General features: G+C 33.6%; 1 protein-coding gene across 2 annotated transcripts in view; it reads right to left on the bottom strand.

Annotated features, from left to right (window-relative positions):
• The window catches only part of LOC142238502 (uncharacterized), a 63,712-nt gene extending 44,757 nt beyond the window's left edge, over positions 1 to 18,955 (bottom strand). The window contains exon 1 of one of the 2 annotated variants that reach the window (XM_075310170.1): positions 17,979 to 18,955. In XM_075310170.1, coding sequence (XP_075166285.1) covers positions 17,979 to 18,191 — 213 coding nt within the window. In that variant the 5' untranslated portion in view covers positions 18,192 to 18,955. The remainder of the gene's footprint in view (positions 1 to 17,978) is intronic. The other variant, XM_075310171.1, reaches the window with a different exon arrangement.
• Between the last annotated feature and the right edge of the window lie 3,987 nt (positions 18,956 to 22,942).

The raw sequence follows: 22,942 nt of genomic DNA, 5'->3' as shown, positions 1-22,942 counted from the left end.
CTCCCAAACGAAATTTTAGACAAACAAAGTTCGTTTCTCATTTGCTTTTCGTTGAAAGGAAGTGTATTTGGAAGAAAAGTATATACTTTTTGTGATAAACGTTTATTCTTTTCCAGGATGTAAAAGCAATTTCATAAAGACTAACTCAAAAAATTTTTTTTCTGTCTAATTGCATTTTCCCTCACATCTTTCTCACTTCCACGAAGTTTTTTAGTTCTTAGCACCTTTTTCTGTAATACAAACAATGTAGAAGAAATTATACGATTTTATAAATTTTTAAATTTTTTTTACCTTTCGCCTGGACTGAGAATCGAACCGCGGACCATGCAATTTGTAAGGCAGCACACTATCCACTGAGCTACGTAGCTGTTATTGTCATCAATAGCTAATTATCCATATAAGTTATATTAATATAGCATAGCTTGCGGCGCCCACGAGCCGATTAAACAAAGTTTATTTAACAGAAAAATACATTTAGTTTGGGACCGTGGAGCAGTGGTTGCTACGTCGGACTTGCATGCCAAGGGTCTTGGGTTCGATCCCTGCTTCGACCAAAGTTTTTTTTTTTTTTTTTTTGTACATATATTCCAGATATGGTCGGAAGATTCCGAAAAAATTTTCAACATTACATTCTACTATATTAAATTTTTACTATGAACTGTAAAATGTGTCTTATTAAAGACCTAACATCAGAAAAGAACAGTGTTTGATATAAACGAAATGGACTGTGTTGTTGGTTCAAAAATAACTCTTTTTATTGAAAAAATAAAAATTGTGTAACAAACGAATTTTTTTGGTGATAAAAGTGTATACTTTTCGAAGCAATTCAAAAAACTCTAACAAAAGAAAAACGTTTTCGGTACACGTTTTCCAAACGTTTTTTATCTTTGCGTGTATGTTCTTCCGATTTAAGCAAAGATGGCCAGAATACCCACAGCATACACAGAATTTCAGTAATGATGAATGAAATGGTACTATAGTCATATCCTACAAACTGTAATGGCTACTTTCCACAGAATGATTAAGCATATATAAGGCTCTCAATTGTGTAAATATCACATGATTTGGCCGAATATTGTGCCAAAACCTACTAATGACAACCTATCTTAAATAGTGATACGGTCAAAATTTGGTCAAGGGAAACGCGTGTAAATCGGTGAAATCGTTTATTTAAAAAATCAAATTAAATTTATTTTTCAAGTTCAATTAGTATAAAATTCAGGAAAAATATTCCGTTAGGCTTTCGCTTTTCCAAATCCGAATTGCCGGGCCTCACGCTTGACACCTGCCATCAGATTTTGTACAGCCACCTTGTCCACCTTCTTCGCCGCAGAAAGCCAGTTTGCCTTGAACTGCTGCTCGTCCTTAGCAGTTTTTTTTGGTCTTCTTTAGGTTCCGCTTGACAATAGCCCGTATTTCTCAATTGGGCGGAGCTCTGGCGTGTTGGGAGGGTTCTTGTCGTTGGGAACCACCTGCACGTTGTTGGCGGCGTACCACTTCATGGCCTTTTTACCGTAATGGCGAGATGTCAAATCCGGCCAAAACAGTACGGAACAACCGTGTTTCTTCAGGAAAGGCAGCAGACGTTTATTCAAACATTCTTTCACGTAAATTTCTTGGTTGACAGTCCCGCAAGCTATGAAAATGCTGCTTTTCAAGCCACAGGTACAAATGGCTTGCCAAACCAGATATTTCTTTGCGAACTTTGACAGTTTTATGTTCTTGAAAATATCTGCTACCTTTCCCCTTCCTTTTGCCGTATAAAACTCATGTCCCGGAAGCTGCTTGTAGTCGGCTTTGACGTAGGTTTCGTCGTCCATTTCCACGCAGTCAAACTTCGTCAGCATCGTCATGTACAGCCTCCGGGATCGCGCTTTGGCCGTCGTATTTTGTTTATCATCGCGATTTGGAGTCACTACCTTCTTGTAAGTCGATAGTCCGGCTCGTTTTTTGGCTCGATGCACGGTTGTAGACGATAGACCCAGCTTATTTGCGGCATCTCGGAGAGAGAGGTTAGGGTTTCGCTTGAAACTACCGGCAAATCTCTCTGTCGTCTCAGCGGCTTCCGGTTTTCGATTTCCCCCCGATCCAGACTTCCTGGCTGTCGACAAACGTTCCCCAAACACTTTAATTACATTTGTAACGGTTGATTTGGCAACTTTTAGCGATTTTGCCAGCTTTGCGTGCGAGTAGCTCGGATTTTCGCAATGCGCGAACAAAATTTTGATACGCTGCTCTTCTTGCTTGGACGGCATTTTGATAACTGAAGAGTAAATTCCAAAATCAAAATAGGAGCAACATTCTACACACACACACCTTCAAAATGAGGGGTGTTCAGGTTTTTTAAATGCAAAATTTAAAGAAGTACGTCAAGTTTATATTGACCAAATTTTGACCGTATCACACTTTAGTGAGATCTAGTCCATATCGCCACTGATATTTGTAAAAATTAAACGGACTAAGCTAGATTCTAGAAGTATAAAAAATTGTCCAAATTGGTTCAATTTTAAATATATGTATATGCAAATATAAACCTTTATATAGCTTTCAATAAATTTGATGGGTTTGTGGTCTACAATGTAGTGAAGGGTATAATATAGTCGGTCCCGCCCGACTTTCCTTACTTATTATGTATGTTATGTTGCTTTTCATTGTTGTCATAAGTATATTGCTTTCTCGCCAACATATACAGGCTTGCCGAAGTCAGAAACATTATTTCCAAGAACATTAAATGGTTACAACAAACATATTTGTGCTCTTAAAACATGTTCCTAGTGTATGTGTCCATCTGTAAGACCGCCACATCAATTTTTTTCAGATTCACCCTAATATCTGTCACTTTATATGAAACCGCCTATAAAATGTTTATGTCTAAACAATTTGCTTACGTCGTAATATATGATTATTCTAATTTTACATCAGCCTACCAACAAAATAAAATCGCCCTAATAAAAATGCTACAAAATATTGCACAAAACCCATTTTATCATAATGTGAACAAATAGACTACACATGCTGTATTAACTTATTTAGTACGTCATAAATTGTCAAATGTCTTCAACTGATGCAACCAAAAGGACAAAATACAAAGACGATTATAGACATACTAAAAACAAATGACTATTTTCCGTGTTGGCTTAGGATAAATGGAAAGAAAATTTGAATTTTAATGCTTTAGCAAATATAGATAAGTATTGCAAATATTGTTCAAATAGACCGAATTTTACATACCCTCCACTTAGTATCGTAAAGAAAAAAATTGTCTGAAACCAACAGTCCCATAGAAAAATTTTGGAATATCGGTTAATATCCCAGCAAAAAAATTGGAAGTTGTTCCACAGACATTTTTAAGTGCATCCTGGCATTCTCCATCAATTTTTTCCAAATTTTGGACAGTTAAATGTTGTAAAAAAGAATAGAAAGTCAACAAAAAAGAAAAACAACAATAAAAATAAAATTAAAAGTTTCAACCAACCCAGGTTCAACACCATGGTGTAATAAGAAATATCGATAAAAAATAATAAATTAACGCCCATTTTCATGAAACCCCGTTAGTGCTCCGTTAGCTAACGAACTTTTAAACCGTACTACGGACATATCCGACATCTTGCTTATATATTCCATATGTCAGTTAGGATCTTAAATGCTGAAAAATTCTCAGTTAAAATTAACCGGAGAGAAGATATTTCGATTTTACTTTCTGTTAACTGGGAGTTAAAACCTAACAGAGCTTTCATGTAGCTGGCCGTAAATTGGTAAAAAAAATGTTTGTTTATTTTTTTATACCCTCCATCATAGGATGGGGGTATATTAACTTTGTCATTTCGTTTGTAACACATCGAAATATTGCTCTAAGACCCCATAAAGTATATATATTCTGGGTCGTGGTGAAATTCTGAGTCGATCTAAGCATGTCCGTCCGTCCGTCCGTCCGTCTGTTGAAATCACGCTAACTTCCGAACGAAACAAGCTATCGACTTGAAACTTGGCACAAGTAGTTGTTATCGATGTAGGTCGGATGGTATTGAAAATGGGCCATATCGCTCCACTTTTACGTATAGCCCCCATATAAAGGGACCCTCAGATTTGGCTTGTGGAGCCTCTAACAGAAGCATATTTCATCCGATCCGGCTGAAATTCGGTAAATGGTGTTGGTATATGGTCTCTAACAAACATGCAAAAATTGGTCTACATCGGTCCATAATTATATATAGCCCCCATATAAACCGATCCCCAGATTTGGCTTGCGGAGCCTCAAAGAGAAGCAAATTTCATCCGATCCGGCTGAAATTTGGTATAAGGTGTTGGTATATGGTCTCTAACAACCATGCAAAAATTGGTCCACATCGGTCCATAATTATATATAGCCCCCATATAAACCGATCCCCAGATTTGGGTTGCGGAGCCTCAAAGAGTAGCAAATTTCATCCGGTCCGGCTGAAATTTGGTATATGGTGTTGGTATATGGTCTCTAACAACCATGCAAAAATTGGTCCACATCGGTCCATAATTATATATAGCCCCCATATAAACCGATCCCCAGATTTGGGTTGCGGAGCCTCAAAGAGAAGCAAATTTCATCCGATCCGCCTGAAATTTGGTACATGGTGTTGGTATATGGTCTTTAATAACCATGCAAAAATTGGTCCACATCGGTCCATAATTATATATAGCCCCCATATAAACCGATCACCAGATTTGGCTTGCGGAGCCTCAAAGAGAAGCAAATTTCATCCGATCCGGCTGAAATTTGGTATATGGTGTTGGTATATGGTCTCTAACAACCATGCAAAAATTGGTCCACATCGGTCCTTAATTATATATAGCCCCCATATAAACCGATCCCCAGATTTGGGTTGCGGAGCCTCAAAGAGAAGCAAATTTCATCCGATCCGCCTGAAATTTGGTACATGGTGTTGGTATATGGTCTTTAATAACCATGCAAAAATTGGTCCACATCGGTCCATAATTATATATAGGCCCCATATAAACCGATCACCAGATTTGGCTTGCGGAGCCTCAAAGAGAAGCAAATTTCATCCGATCCGGCTGAAATTTGGTATAAGGTGTTGGTATATGGTTTCTAACAACCATGCAAAAATTGGTCCACATCAATTCATAATTATATATAGCTCCCATATAAACCGATCCCCAGATTTGGCTTGCGAAGTCTCCAAGAGAAGCAAATTTCATCCAATCCGGTTGTAATTTGGAACATGGTGTTAGTATATGATCTTTAACAACCGTGCCAGAATTGGTCCATATCGGTCCATAATTATATATAGCCCCCATATAAAACATTCTCCAGATGTGACCTCCGGAGCCTCTTGGAGGAGCAAAATTCATCCGATCCGGTTCAAATTAGGCACGTGGTGTTAGTATATGGTCGCTAACAACCATACCAAAATTGGTCCAATCACACAAAAATTGGTCCATATCGGTTCATAATCATGGTTGCCACTAGAGCCAAAAATAATCTACCAAAATTTTATTTATATAGAAAATTTTGTCAAAATTTTATTTCTATAGAAAATTTTGTCAAAATTTTATTTCTAGAAAAAATTTTGTTAAAATTTTATTCGGTTCATAATAAAATTTTCATCATTGTCAAAATTTTATTTCTATAGAAAATTTTGTCAAAATTTTATTTCTATAGAAAATTTTGTCAAAATTTTATTTCTATAGAAAATTTTGTTCAAATTTTATTCGGTTCATAATCATGGTTGCCACTCGAGCCAAAAATAATCTACCAAGATTTTATTTCTATAGAATATGTTGTCAAAAGTTTGTTTCTATAGAAAATTTTGTTAAAATTTTATTTCTGTAGAAATTTTTGTCAAAATTTTCTTTCTATGGAAAATGATGTCAAAATTTTTATTTCTATAGAACATTTTGTGAAAATTTTATTTCTATAGAAAATTTTGTTAAAATTTTATTTCTAAGAATTATTTTTCATAGTTTCGGCTATAGGTCGATTAAAAAACATAGATATGATGTTTTTCTTTTATTTTTATTTCCAATATTTCGGTTGACTTCGTCAAAACCGTTTTCAAGGCTGAAGTGAAACAAAAAACAGAAAATTGTTTTTAAATTTAATTACAAAAATCACTAACAAACAAAACCAAACAATAAATTATTTAACTATTATAATTTACATTTGTTCTGGTGTACACAGCTTCACACTCTGTTTTACACTGAATTTAACTTTCTATTGTGCTTTTGTATTGTATGTCTATATATTCGAGCGCAGTTCTCAATGTCTTTCTTGTAATTCATTCTCTCGTCAGGTGGAGTGTTGATAATGTGTAGCATCTCAAGAGTAAATCTGCGTCTGTAATTGTTTTCGTGGTCTAAAATTTCTACCCCTTCAAAGTTTGGCTTGTGACCAGTCTGCGCACAGTGGGCCGCGAGTGCTGTTTTCTGCTCCATGGGTTTGTCAGTGGCTTTAATGTCAGATTTGTGAGAAGATAGTCTGGTTTTGAGTTTTGTCATTGTAGTGCCAATATATGTCTTTTGACATAAATTAGATTTGTCACCTTTACATTTAATCTTATATATTATATTGCTTTTATCGTCATTTTTAATTTTGGTTTTAGTTTTGCTAAATAGTCCCTTTACTGTTTTGGTAGTCTTTAACGCGAGCTGATATTTATCTTTGTCGTATATATCAGACTTACACAGTCGCTCCGAAAAGCCAGCTATATAAGTCACTGGCTTGTAAATTTTCATAACTTTTTCGTTATTCTCATTTTTGTTGTTCATCTGTTTCGATTTTACCTTATTTATTAGATTCTGAATTGTTCTTTTTGGGAAGTCATTATTGGTAAGTATCTTTCTAATTTTCTCTTCATTTTCCAAGTGAAATCCAGGATCACTAATGCTGAGTACTCTTCTGATGAAGTTAGTCGCAGTGTTAATTATGATACGTTTGTTATGATTGGAATAAAAGTTAAGTAGACGTCCAGAAGCTGTTGGTTTTTGATACCAGTTTAATTTTAGTTGGTTACCTTGTCTATGAACTATTGTGTCAAGATATGGCAACTTTTGGTCCAGCTCCTCTTCCTTCGTGAATTGGATTTGTCGGTTGTAAGAATTTAAAGCGTTAAGCGTTTCTTCGACGTCTGATCTTTTTATAATGGCGAATATGTCATCTACATACTTAGTTACTACACGAGGCTTGGTTGTCTTCTTAAATACGTCGTCCAAAAGTTCCTCCATAATGATGTCCGCTATGATTGGTGAAGCGGGGGATCCCATGGGCATGCCTTTTAGTTGCTCATAAACTCTGTCCTCAAATTTGAAATATCGTGTATCCTTAATGCAAAATATTATTAAATCTATGAATATGTCCTTTGGTATTCCTGTATATTGCTCAATTTTTGTCCATTTTCTTTCAATCGTCTGAATCGCCAAGTTTATGGGTATACTTGGAAACAGGGATACAACGTCAAAGGAGATTAGAACTTCGTCATCTTGTATTGGCATGTCATTCACTTTAGACTTAAAGGCTATCGAGTCTTTTACATTGTATTTTGAGTCTTCTGTAATATTCTTTAATATGTTTACTATGTATTTGCATAGATTATACGAAGGTGAGTTTACTGACGAACAAATAGGTCGTAATGGTGTGCCCTCCTTGTGTATTTTTGAAAAATAATTCTTAAAGATAAATAAAAAGGTCAACGATAATTATCCAGAAATATAAAATTTTATTTCTGTAGAAAATTTGTCAAAATTTTATGTCTACTTTGTCAAACTGAATTATATACGTATTGGATCGATCTTTTTATACCCTCCATCATAGGATGGGGGTATATTAACTTTGTCATTCCGTTTGTAACACATCGAAATATTGCTCTAAGACCCCATAAAGTATATATATTCTGGGTCGTGGTGAAATTCTGAGTCGATCTAAGCATGTCCGTCCGTCCGTCCGTCTGTTGAAATCACGCTAACTTCCGAACGAAACAAGCTATCGACTTGAAACTTGGCACAAGTAGTTGTTATCGATGTAGGTCGGATGGTATTGAAAATGGGCCATATCGGTCCACTTTTACGTATAGCCCCCATATAAAGGGACCCTCAGATTTGGCTTGTGGAGCCTCTAACAGAAGCATATTTCATCCGATCCGGCTGAAATTCGGTAAATGGTGTTGGTATATGGTCTCTAACAAACATGCAAAAATTGGTCTACATCGGTCCATAATTATATATAGCCCCCATATAAACCGATCCCCAGATTTGGCTTGCGGAGCCTCAATGAGAAGCAAATTTCATTCGATCAGGCTGAAATTTGGTATAAGGTGTTGGTATATGGTCTCTAACAACCATGCAAAAATTGGTCCACATCGGTCCATAATTATATATAGCCCCCATATAAACCGATCCCCAGATTTGGGTTGCGGAGCCTCAAAGAGAAGCAAATTTCATCCGATCCGGCTGAAATTTGGTATATGGTGTTGGGATATGGTCTCTAACAACCATGCAAAAATTGGTCCACATCGGTCCATAATTATATATAGACCCCATATAAACCGATCCCCAGATTTGGGTTGCGGAGCCTCAAAGAGAAGCAAATTTCATCCGATCCGCCTGAAATTTGGTACATGGTGTTGGTATATGGTCTTTAATAACCATGCAAAAATTGGTCAACATCGGTCCATAATTATATATAGCCCCCATATAAACCGATCACCAGATTTGGCTTGCGGAGCCTCAAAGAGAAGCAAATTTCATCCGATCCGGCTGAAATTTGGTATAAGGTGTTGGTATATGGTCTCTAACAACCATGCAATAATTGGGCCACATCGGTCCATAATTATATATAGACCCCATATAAACCGATCTCCAGATTTGGCTTGCGAAGCCTTAAAGAGGAGCAAATTGCATCCGATCCGGGTGAAATTTGGTACATGGAATTGGTATATGGTCTCTAACAACCGTGCAAAAATTGGTCCACATCGGTCCATAATTATATATGGCGCCCATATAAACCGATCCCCAGATTTGGGTTGCGGAGACTCAAAGAGAAGAAAATTTCATCCGATCCCCCTGAAATTTGGTACATGATATTGGTATATGGTCTCTAACAACCATGCAAAAATTGGTCCACATCAATTCATAATTATATATAGCTCCCATATAAACCGATCCCCAGATTTGGCTTGCGAAGTCTCCAAGAGAAGCAAATTTCATCCAATCCGGTTGTAATTTGGAACATGGTGTTAGTATATGATCTTTAACAACCGTGCCAGAATTGGTCCATATCGGTCCATAATTATATATAGCCCCCATATAAAACATTCTCCAGATGTGACCTCCGGAGCCTCTTGGAGGAGCAAAATTCATCCGATCCGGTTCAAATTAGGCACGTGGTGTTAGTATATGGTCGCTAACAACCATACCAAAATTGGTCCAATCACACAAAAATTGGTCCATATCGGTTCATAATCATGGTTGCCACTAGAGCCAAAAATAATCCACCAAAATTTTATTTATATAGAAAATTTTGTCAAAATTTTATTTCTATAGAAAATTTTGTCAAAATTTTATTTCTAGAAAAATTTTTGTTAAAATTTTATTCGGTTCATAATAAAATTTTCATCATTGTCAAAATTTTATTTCTATAGAAAATTTTGTCAAAATTTTATTTCTATAGAAAATTTTGTTCAAATTTTATTCGGTTCATAATCATGGTTGCCACTCGAGCCAAAAATAATCTACCAAGATTTTATTTCTATAGAATATGTTGTCAAAAGTTTGTTTCTATAGAAAATTTTGTTAAAATTTGATTTCTGTAGAAATTTTTGTCAAAATTTTCTTTCTATGGAAAATGATGTCAAAATTTTTATTTCTATAGAACATTTTGTGAAAATTTTATTTCTATAGAAAATTTTGTTAAAATTTTATTTCTGTAGAAAATTTTGTCAAAATTTTATGTCTACTTTGTCAAACTTAATTATATACGTATTGGATCGATCTTTTTTGATTTAATATATACCACGTATGGACTTACATACAATTTAGAAGATGGTGTTAGGAGGTTTTAAGATACCTTGCCACCGGCAAGCGTTACCGCAACCCAAGTAATTCGATTGTGGATGGCAGTGTTTAGAAGAAGTTTCTACGCAATCCATGATGGAGGGTACATAAGCTTCGGCCTGGCCGAACTTACGGCCGTATATACTTGTTTTAAATTTCTTTTTTAAACTACTTTTTTGGAAGCTTTTTTATGCCCTCCACCATAGGATGGGGGTATATTAACTTTATCATTCCGTTTGTAACACATCGAAATATTGCTCTAAGACCCCATAAAGTGTATATATTCTGGGTCGTGGTGTAATTCTGAGTCGATCTGAGCATGTCCGACCGTCCGTCTGTTGAAATCACGCTAACTTCCGAACGAAACAAGCTATCGACTTGAAACTTTGGCACAAGTAGTTGTTATCGATGTAGGTCGGATGGTATTGAAAATGGGCCATATCGGTCTACTTTTACGTATAGCCCCCATTTAAAAGGACCCCCAAATTTGGCTTGCGATTGCTCTAAGAGAAGCAAATTTCATCCGATCCGGCTGAAATTTGGTACATGGTGTTAGTATATGGTCTCTAACAACCATGCAAAAATTGGTCCACATCCGTCCACTTTTACGTATAGCCCCCATATAAACAGACCCCCAAATTTGGCTTCCAGATCCTCTAAGAGAAGCAAATTTCATCCGATTCGGCTGAAATTTGGTACATGGTGTATATGGTCTCTAACAACCATGCAAAAATTGGTCCATATCGGTCCATAATTACATATAGCCCCCATATAAACCGATCCCCCGATTTGGCTTGCGGAGCCTCTAAGAGAACCAAATTTCATCCGATCCTGCTGAAATTTGGTACATGGTGTTAGTATATGTTCTTTAATGACCATGCAAAAATTGGTCCACATCGGCCCATAATTATATATAGCCCCAATATAAACCGATCCCCAGATTTGACCTCCGGAGCCTCTTAGAGGAGCAAAAGTCATCCGATTGAAATTTGGTCCGTGGTGTTAGTATATTGTCTCTAACAACCATGCTAAAATTGGTCCACATCGGCCCATAATTATATATAGCCCCCATATAAACCGATCCCCAGATTTGACCTCCGGAGCCTCTTAGAGGAGCAAAAGTCATCCGATCCGATTGAAATTTGGTCCGTGGTGTTAGTATATTGTCTCTAACAACCATGCTAAAATTGGTCCACATCGGCCCATAATTATATATAGCCCCCATATAAGCCGATCCCCAGATTTGTCCTCCGGAGCCTCTTGGAGGAGCAAAATTCATCCGATCCGGTTGAAATTTGGAACGTGGTGTTACAATGTGGTCTCCAACAAACACGCAAGAATTGGTCCATATCGGTCCATAATTATATATAGCCCCCATATAAACCGTTCCCCAGATTGGATCTCCGGAGCCTCTTGGAAGAGCAAAATTCATCCGATCCGGTTGAAATTTGCAACGTGGTGTTAGTATAAGGCCGCTAATAACCATGCCAAAATTGGTCCATATCGGTCTATAGTTATATATAGGCGATCATCAATCACACAAAAATTGGTCCTTATCGGTTTATAATCATGATTGCCACTCGAGCCAAAAATAATCTACCAAAATTTTATTTTTATTGAAAACATTGTCAAAATGTTATTTCTATAGAAAATTTTGTCAGAATTTTATTTCTATAGAACATTTTGTCAAAATTTTATTTCTATAGAAAATTTTGTCAAAATTTTATTTCTATAGAAAGTTTTATCCAAATTTTATTTCTATAGAAATTTTTTTTCCAAATTTTACTTCTATAGAAAATGTTGTAAAAATTTTATTTCTATAGAAACTTTAAACTTAATCTTCCTTTTTCAGTTTAATATATACCACGTATGGACTATGTGGTATATATTACGGTGTTAGGAAGTTTTAAGATACCTTGCCATCGGCAAGTGTTACCGCAACCCAAGTAATTCGATTGTGGATGACAGTCTTCAGTAGAAGTTTCTACGCAATCCATGGTGGAGGGTACATAAGCTTCGGCCTGGCCGAACTTACGGCCGTATATACTTGTTTTTAGCTGGGATGTACTCTATAGCCAATTACCCGACAAAAACTCTCATTACCAAATAATCTTGAGAGGTAACTTAGTCCAAAATTATTAAATGGAAGCTTTGCCTGCTTCGGAAGCGAGATTTCAAGAGATTGATGTATATTGACTTGGAATTTCACAACCCCCCGTAATTTATGTCTACACATTTTGGGGTCCGATACCGTCTTCGATGCGTTACATACGGAATGACGAAGATGGTGATCATCCCATTCTGTAGTGAAGGGTATTAAAATATTTTCGAAAAATTCTAAAACATATATACTATTCAAAGAAATAACAAATATCAGAAAACTGTTTATTTTCTTAAGTGTTTTGTTTTTTGCTGCCAATACTATAGACTTTGTGTATCTTTATAACCATGTCCATTATTTGGCAGCAAACATTGCTGTTTGCATTGAAAAAATTGACTGAATAGGCGCGTGTTCTTATGGGACGTGTGTCCGAAACTATGACGAGTGACAGCTATGAGCATAAATTCATTGGTATAAGGAAAACATTTCATTAAGACAATGAAAATATTCCTTAATAGTACGAATCTTTTCGTTGATTAACAGAAAATTCTTTATAATAACAAAAAGATTCGTTATATCAACTAATTTGGTTTATTGCCTCAAAATTAAATGACGATTGATTTGTAAATATAATGAAGTGTATTCAAGGATTAAGGAGTTTGTTATTAATTCCGAGGTAAAGAAGCGTTCATGTCTATAGACAAAGGATTTTGTTATTGATTTTGTTCTTTTATTCATGTGGTATTTTTTCAAAACATTGCTTTTTAAGTTGTACATCGCTTTTATTTATTTTTTTTCGGAGTATATTTTTTGTAGAAACCTATTTTTTCCATTTAAACAAAAATTTGAAAAAAAAATGAAAATTCTTGTAATTTGCAAAACATTCTCAGAAGAAATTCCGTGGAAGTGAAAAAGGCAACAGGCACAGGTTCAAATCTCCGTGGGAGTGAAATTTTTAATTTTATTTTCATTATTATTTTATTATGTTTTTGTTTCCTTTCTTATTTGCGAAATTTAAGTGCCCAAAATTTATAATTAAACTGTGTGTAAGAGAGAAGTTCACCAATGTGGTATCACAATGGACTGAATAGTCTAAGTGAGCCTGATACATCGCGCTGCCACCTTACCTAACCTAACCTAACTGTCAAATTGCGTATTTTCTAAGACTGGTCCAAGGGAGCCACCGTGGTGCATTGGTTAGCATGCCCGCCTTGCATACACAAGGTCGTGGGTTCGATTCCTGCTACGACCGAACACCAAAAAGTTTTTCAGCGGTGGATTATCCCACCTCAGTAATGCTGGTGACATTTCTGAGGGTTTCAAAGCTTCTCTAAGTGGTTTCACAGGAATGTGGAACGCCGTTCGGACTCGGCTATAAAAAGGAGGTCCCTTGTCATTGAGCTTAACATGGAATCGGGCAGCACTCAGTGATAAGAGAGAAGTTCACCACTGTGGTATCACAATGGACTGAATAGTCTAAGTGAGCCTGATACATCGGGCTGCCACATAACCTAACCAAAGACTGGTCCAAAAGAACTCCCGGGTGCTATTAAAAAGAATTTTCAATTTTTTAATTTTTTTTTACTGGGTAATGCCATTCTTCTGTAACAAGCGGTTTAAAAAAAATCAAAAACGTCTCCTACTTTTTAATGCTTTTTATACCCTCCACCATAGGATGGCGGGTTTAGTAACTTTGTCATTCCGTTTGTAACACATCGAAATATTGCTCTAAGACCCCATAAAGTATATATATTCTGCGTCGTGGTGAAATTCTGGGTCGATCTAAACATGTCCGTCCGTCCGTCCTTTTAAATCACGCTAACTTCCGAACGAAACAAGCTATCGACTTGAAACTTGGCACAAACAGTTGTTATTGATAAAGGTCAGACGGTATTGCAAATGGGTCATATCGGTTCACTTTTACGTATAGCCCCCATATTAACGGACACCCAGATTTGGCTTGCGAAGCCTCTACGAGAACCATGTCTTATCCGATCTGAATTTGGTACTTGGTGTTGGTATATGGTCTCTAACAACCATGCAAAAATTGGTCCACATCGGTTCATAATTATATAATTATATGCAAGCATGCAAACATTTGTCCACATCGGTCCATAATTATATATAGCCCCCATATAAACCGATCCCCAGATATGGCTTGCGGAGCCTCTAAGAGAGGCAAATTTCATCCGATTTGGTAGAAATTTGGTACGACGTGTTAGTATATCTATAAAAACCATGCCAGAATTGATTCATATCGGTCCATAATTATATATAGCCCGTATATAAACCGATCCCCAGATTTGACCTCCGGAGCCTCTTGGAGGAGCAAAATTCATCCGATCCAGTTGAAATTTGGTACATTTCGTTAGTGTATGGCCGATAAAAACCATGCCGAAATTGGTACGTATCGATCTATATTATTATAGCCCCCAAATAATCCGATCCCCAGTCACAGAAAAATCACGATTGCCCTCGAGCCAAAAATAATCTATCAAAATTTTATTGCCATAGAAAATTTTGTTAAAATGTTATATTTCTATAGAAAATTTTGTCAAAATTTTATTTCTATAGAAAATTTTGTCAACATTTTATGCCTTTAGGAATTTTTTTCAAAATATAATTTCTATACAAAATTTCGTCAAAAAATTATATTTATAAGCATTTCATAGTTGGAGAGGAATATTTTGCAGAATCTTCCAAAACATCAAGAATTCTACCAATCTACTAAACAGTAAAAATCTGCCATTTTTGGTAGTCTCGTGTTCATAATTGTATATAGCCCTCATATAAAACAACCCCCATATTTCAAATCTGGCTCTATAATTACCGCACAAAAGTTAATATCGGTTCGTAATTATTTCTTCTTTGCATGTTTGAGGCCATATATTAACACCACGTACCAAATTTCAACTGAATCGGATGAATTTTGGTCTTCCGGAGGTCAAATCTGGTGATCGGTTTATATGGGGGCTATATATAATTATGGACCGATGTGGACCAATTTTTGCAGACGGACGGACGGATATGCTCAGATCGACTCAGAATTTCACCACGAATATATATACTTTATGGGGTCTTAGAGCAATATTTCGATGTGTTACAAACGGAAAGACAAAGTTAATTTACCCCCCATCCTATGGTGGAGGGTATAAAAAGACTACAGTGTTTAGGCAATCTTTTCGTTATTCGAAGTTCAAGGTCTTTATAATATACTCCGAAACCCACTTGCCCATTCAATTTGGAGTCATTGGTGTAGAGTTTCAAACTTTTTGTAGAAAAACGGTTTCGCCTTTTCTTATTATTGAAATGTCTTATTTTTTATACCCTCCATCATAGGATGGGGGTATATTAACTTTGTCATTCCGTTTGTAACACATCGAAATATTGCTCTAAGACCCCATAAAGTATATATATTCTGGGTCCGGGTGGTGGTGAAATTCTGAGTCGATCTAAGCATGTCCGTCCGTCCGTCCGTCCGTCTGTTGAAATCACGCTAACTTCCGAACGAAACAAGCTATCGACTTGAAACTTGGCACAAGTAGTTGTTATCGATGTAGGTCGGATGGTATTGAAAATGGGCCATATCGGTCCACTTTTACGTATAGCCCCCATATAAAGGTACCCTCAGATTTGGCTTGTGGAGCCTCTAAAAGAAGCATATTTCATCCGATCCGGCTGAAATTTGGTATATGGTGTTGGTATATGGTCTCTAACAACCATGCAAAAATTGGTCCACATCGGTCCATAATTATATATAGCCCCCATATAAACCGATCCCCAGATTTGGCTTGTGGAGCTTCTAACAGAAGCATATTTCATCCGATCCGGCTGAAATTTGGTACATGGTGTTGGTATATGGTCTCTAACAACCACGCAAAAATTGGTTCCCATCGGTCCATAATTATATATAGCCCCCATATAAACCGATCCCCAGATTTGGCTTGCGGAGCCTCAAAGAGAAGAAAATTTCATCCGATCCGGCTGAAATTTGGTACATAATGTTGGTATATGGTCTCTAACAACCATGCAAAAATTGGTCCATATCGGTTCTTAATTATATATAGCCCCCATATAAACCGATCCCCAGATTTGGCTAGTGGAGCCTCTAAGAGAAGCATATTTCATCCGATCCGGATGAAATTTGGTACATGGTGTTGGTATATGGTCTCTAACAATCATGCAAAAATTGGTCCACATTGGTCCATAATTATATATAGCCCCCATATAAACCGATCCCCAGATTTTGCCTTGCGGAGCCTCAAAGAGAAGCAAATTTCATCCGATCCGGTTGAAATTTGGTACATGCTGTTGGTATATGGTCTCTAACAACCGTGCAAAAATTGGTCCACATCGTTTCATAATTATATATAGCCCCCATATAAACCGATCCCCAGATTTGGCTTGCGAAGTCTCCAAGAGAAGCAAATTTCATCCAATCCGGTTGTAATTTGGAACATGGCCCATATCGGTCCATAATTATATATAGCCCCCATATAAAACGTTCTCCAGATTTGACCTCCGGAGCCTCTTGGAGGAGCAAAATTCATCCGATCCGGTTCAAAGTAGGAACGTGGCGTTAGTATATGGTCGCTAACAACCATACCAAAATTGGTCCAATCACACAAAAATTGGTCCATATCGGTTCATAATCATGGTTGCCACTAGAGCCAAAAATAATCTACCAAAAATTTTATTTCTATAGAAAATGTTGTCAAAATTTTATTTCTAGAGAAAATTTTGTTAAAATTTTATTCGGTTCATAATAAAATTTTCATCATTGTCAAAATTTTATTTCTATAGAAAATTTTGTCAAAATTTTATTTCTATAGAAAATTTTGTTCAAATTTTATTCGGTTCATAATCATAGTTGCCACTCGAGCCAAAAATAATCGACCAAGATTTTATTTCTATAGAAAATTTTGCCAAAAGTTTATTTCTATAGAAAATTTTGTTAAAATTTTATTTCTGTAGAAATTTTTGTCAAAATTTTCTTTCTATAGAAAATTTTGTCAAAATTTTTATTTCTATAGAAAATTTTGTGAAAATTTTATTTCCATAGAAAATTTTTTAATATTTTCTTTCTGCAGAAAATTTTGTCAAAATTTTATGTCTACTTTGTCAAACTGAATTATATACGTATTGGATCGATCTTTTTTGATTTAATATATACCACGTATGGACATACAATTTAGAAGATGGTGTTAGGAGGTTTTAAGATACCTTGCCATCGGCAAGCGTTACCGCAACTTAAGTAATTCGATTGTGGATGGCAGTGTTTAGAAGAAGTTTCTACGCAATCCATGATGGAGGGTACATAAGCTTCGGCCTGGCCGAACTTACGGCCGTATATACTTGTTTAACTTTCGATTTTACTCCTGCATATTCATCGTTTGTATCTCTTAGAGAAAAACTAACAGCTTGTTTTTGTACGTCGAACGTACGCTCTACCGATCGATTGAAATGCATAGAAACAGCTGAGTTTTGGTTATAAATTCAGCTGTTTGTTTCCATTTCAGTCGATCGATAGAGCTCGCTCGACAGAAACTCATTGGCCATAGAAATATTTGCGTCATATTCCCCTTCCAACGCAAAGACGACATTTTCGTTAGAAGACGAATCAGTCAGTTATGGCCAATGTCGATTTGTTTCGATTTTCAAATATATCAAAATTCGATCAGACGAATTTAAAGACAACATTTTTGTGGTGTTCATATTCCTTCTCTGCGTGTACTGTATATTCACTACTGTATTTTAAATTAATATCAAGCAATATAAGTTAAATTAAATGCATATTTTTTTAATTTGATTTTTTTTTTTTTAATTTCCTGCTTACCTGAAACACTGTCAAAGGCATATGAAACTCTGCGCCTCCGGTAATTAGAAAACCCCATGTTGAGTCATCTTTTACTGCATATGCATCGGAGTCAACATCAAAGGCTGGAAAACCATCGGTATCTCCAATACCACATGACAACTTAATGATGGGTGCCTTCTTTGGAGGTTCTGCGTTAAACGAATACATCGCTAGAAAATTTGGTTCTGGCATTTTGATGGCTGCTGTTTTTGTTGTTGCTGTTACAGTTGAATTATATTCTACACAATAAACTTAATCGTTTTTGTTTGTTTTGATTTTGTACTCTCGCTCTCTTTAGCTCACAACACGTGGCATGCTCAATAAAAGAGAACTATTTTGATTTTTGTTATGATTTACTCTTCTCGCTCTTATCACAAAGAGATTGCAGTGGTTTCACTTTAAGAGATGCTTTGATTTGTTTTTTTAAATTTCTTTCTTAAGAGATTTTAGTGAACTTTTTTTTATTTTTTGTTTTTTTTTGAAAATTTTATTTCGAAAATATATAAAATGTATGAATTTTTGAGATGTCTTTTGATATATTTGGTTAACTGAGAATAAACTCAAAAATTTTTGTTTGGGGCCGGTATATTTTGTTTGTTTTTTTTACTTTTTAAAGATATTTCCACATGAAATGGGTATCTTTCGGAAAAGAATCTTGTTACATTTTTATGAAATTTTATTGCATAACAGGGATCGTTTTTTTTTTAGGTGGAAAATTTGTAACCAATTTGCGAATTATTTGTTTATTTTTAAGAATCTGCAATTCCCTTGTGAATATTCACTAAATTAATTTATTGATTTTTTCCAGAAGCTTGCTTTTACATTCTATGTATATTTTTATAATTTATGTAAATTAATTCACTTTGCTTATTTGATTGCGATCACTTTGTGTAGAATTTGTGATTTTTTTCTGTAAAGTTCAGTGTTTGGCTGCAATTTAGCGACTGATTATTTTTAAAGTTTTCTTCGTCTGGTTACGATTCATGCTTTTTCTTCCACTAGTTGAGCATTTTTTTATTTTTTTTTACGCTACATTGAGTGTTGTTGGACAAATAGAAAGAATAGTGTTGAGATCATATATTGCCTACTTAAAATAATGATCGAATATAAACAAATTTTAAACGAACTACAGTGAAGTTTCAGTGCTTTGTAGTCAAAATGCAAAAAGACAAAAAATTTAAAGACAATTTCATTAAATTTAAAGAATTTTTCTGAATTATTAAAGTCAAGTTGACCTTAGCCCAAACATTTTATCTTTCATGTTATGATACCCATTTGTAAGTGAAATCATTTAATTATAAGGACAATACGACTTCATTGAAAAGTTTATCGACTTTTGGACAAGGAAAAAACTTTATATTAGAGAAATGCGTCTTCTATGCAAAGCAAAATTTGCATTCGTATTTTAAAGACATCAAAACTTTGACCTCACGACTATATTTTTTTAGTGTATTCTGCTTTGCAAACATGTCTGTGACTTGGTGCTAAAAGGGCCAATGTCAATATTTTGCTGTTTTGAGTTAATCATTGCATTAGATTTCTTTTTTTGCTCTCTTTCATAATTATAAAACAGTCAATCTTAAATTTTACCCAGAAGGGGTTAAATAGCCGTAAAGCTGGCCAATGTCATTATGAACTCATCTATTTGGGCATCCCAATCGAACCCGAAATGAAAAAAAAACTTTTGAGATATGTCGAACAATAGGTTATTCTGATAATTTTATTTCTCTAAATATGAAAATGCTTGATATTAAAATCTTAATGGATCTAAGATTTTAATATCAAGCGAGTGCGGGGATAAATAAATTACGACTGAAAAGGCGGGGAATTAAATAAAATAATTTATCAATGAGGGGGAAAACAAATAAAAACGCAATTAACTTTTGTTTTTTTTTTTTTTAATAAATTAAAATTGAATTTATTTGGCGGGGGTCATCGTACCTTCGGGTATATGAGAGAGAGAGATTGAAAGTGAGAGCAACTTTCGTTCAATTATATGCCATTTTTTCAAACATCGTTATAAAGTGCAGGGGTGTATTTTACAATTCATAAAAACTTAAATCTAACAGGGTGTCAACCTGAACAACGACTATTTAAAAATTGTAACTAACTGGAGCACAGGTACCAGTTCTATAGTAGGTCCGCCAGTGGCAATTTGCACCAATTTCTCATAGGGTGACTTTAGGAATTTTATTTTTTTTTCGTTTTTTCAGCATTTTTCTTCATATGCTATCAAAGTCCTTTAAAAACAAGTTTTCGACAACTTTTTTTCAAAATTCAGACACGAGTTCCAGTAGGAATTATGCTATTTTTCAAGTAAAAACGTCTTTAAAATAATGTGTTGAAAAACATGTCCTATTTTTGAACGATTTTTTGCTTTGCAACAAGACAACAAATTTAAAGACAATTTCATTAATTTTAAAGAACTTTTCTGAATTATTAAAGTCAAGTTGACCATAGCCCAAAACTGTTTTCTTTCATGTTATGATACCCATTTTTAAGTCCAATCACTTAATTATAAGAACACGTCTTCATTGAAAAGTTTATCGACTTTTGGACAAGGAAAAAAAAATTCTATTGAAAAGTTTGTCAAAATTTTATTTCTGTAGAAAATTGTGCCAACAATCTTATTTCTATAGGAAAGATTTTCAAAATTTTATTTCTCTAGAAAAATTTGTCAAAATTGTATTTATCTAGAAAATTTTGTCAAAATTTTATTTCTCTAGAAAATTTTGCCAAAAATGTTATTTCTATAGAAAATTTTGTCAAAATTTCATTTCTATAGGAAAGATCGTCAAAATTTTATTTCTATAGAAAAGTTTGTCAAAATTTCTCTAGAAAACTTTGTAAAAATTGTATTTCTATTAAAATTTTTGTTAAAAATTTTATTTCTCTAGAAAATTTTGTCAAAATTTTATTTTTATAGAAAATTTTGTCTAAATGTTATTTCTCTAGAAAATTTTGTCAAAATTTTAGTTCTATTGAAAAGTTTGTCAAAATTTTATTTCTATAGGAAAGATTGGTAATTTTTTATTTCTATAGAAAATTTGGCCAAAATTTTATTTCTATAAAAAATATTGTCACCTTTTTTTTATAGAAAATTTTGTCAAAAATTTATTTCTATAGAAAATTTTTTTTCACTAGAAATTTTTGTCAAAATTTTATTTCTATCGAAAAGTTTGTCTAAATGTTATTTCTCCAGAAAATTTTGGCCAACATTTTATTTCTATTGAAAAGTGTGTCAAAATTTTACTTCTATTGAAAAGTGTGTCAAAATTTTATTTTTATAGTAAATTTTGTCAAAAATTTATTTGTATAGAAAATTTTGTCAAAATTTTTTTTCTATAGAAAAGTTTGTCTAAATGTTATTTCTCTAGAAAATTTTGTCAAAATTTTACTTCTATTGAAAAGTTTGTCAAAACTTTATTTCTATAAGAAAGATTGGCAATATTTTAGTTCTCTAGAAAAATTTGTTAAAATTTTATTCCTATAGAAATTTTGTCAATATTTGACTTCTATAGAAAGTTTTGTTAAATTTTTATGGAAAATTTTCTCAAAATTGTGTTTTTATAAACAATTTTGTCAAAATTTTATTTCTATAGGAAAATTTGTCAAAAGTTTATTTCTATAGAAAATTTTGTCAAAACTTTATTTCTATAGAAAATTTTGTCAAAATTTTATTTCTATAGTAAATGTTGTCAAAATTTTATTTGTATAGAAAATGTTGTCAAAAACTTATTTCTATAGAAAATGTTGTCAAAATTTTATTTCTCTAGAAAATTTTGTCAAGTTTTTCTTCTATAGAAAATTTTTTCACAATGTTATTTGTATAGAAAATATTGTCAAAAATTTTATTTGTATAGAAAATGTTGTCAAAAATTTTATTTCTATTGAAAAGTTTGCCAAAATTTTATTTCTCTAGAAAATTTTGCAAAAATTTTATTTCTTTAGGAAAAAATTGTCAACATTTTATTTCTCTTGACAATTTTGTCAAAATTTCATTTCTCTAGACAATTTTGTCAAGATTTTATTTCTATAGAAAATTTTGTCAAAATTTTATTTCTATATAAAATTTTGTCAATGTTGTTTTTTTCTTTTTATAGAAAACTTTTTCAAAATGTTATTTGTATAGCAAATATTGTCAAAAATGTTATTTGTATAGAAAATGTTGTCAAAAATTTTATTTCTATTGAAAAGTTTGTCAAAATTTTAGTTCTCTAGAAAATTTTGCCAAAAATTTTATTTCTATAGGAAAGATTTTAAAAATTTTATTTCTATAGAAAAATTTTGTAAAAATTGTATTTATCAAGAAAATTTTGCCAAAAATGTTATTTCTATAGAAAATTTTGTCAAAATTTCATTTCTATAGGAAAGATTGTCAAAATTTTATTTCTATAGAAAAGTTTGTCAAAATTATATTTCTCTAGAAAATTTTGTAAAAATTGTATTTCTATTAAAAAGTTTGTCAAAATTTTATTTCTCTATAAAATTATGTCAAAATTTTATTTCTATAGAAAAGTTTGTCTAAACGTTATTTCTCTAGAAAATTTTGTCAAAATTTTACTTCTATAGAAAAGTTTGTCAAAATTTTATTTCTCTAGAAAATTTTGTGAAGATTGTATTTCTATTGAAAAGTTTGTCAAAATTTTAAATCTCTAGACAATTTTATGAGAATTTTATTTCTATAGGAATTTGGTCAAAATTTTATTTCTATGGAAAAGATTGCCAAAATTTAATTGAAAAATTTGTTAAAATTTTATTTCTATAGAAAAATTTGTTAAAATTTTATTTCTCTAGACAATTTTGTAAAAATTTCATTTCTATAGTAAAGATTGTCAAAATTTTATTTCTCTAGAAAATTTTGTCAATCTTTTATTTCTATAGAGAAATTTTGTCAACATTTGATTTCTATAGAAAATTTTGTCATATTTTTACTTCTATAG

This window comes from Haematobia irritans, chromosome 5, assembly GCF_050003625.1.
Source record: "Haematobia irritans isolate KBUSLIRL chromosome 5, ASM5000362v1, whole genome shotgun sequence".
NCBI classification, from domain to species: domain Eukaryota; kingdom Metazoa; phylum Arthropoda; class Insecta; order Diptera; family Muscidae; genus Haematobia; species Haematobia irritans.
Note: the sequence above shows the minus strand (reverse complement) of the source record. Positions and strands in the feature narration are given on the sequence as shown.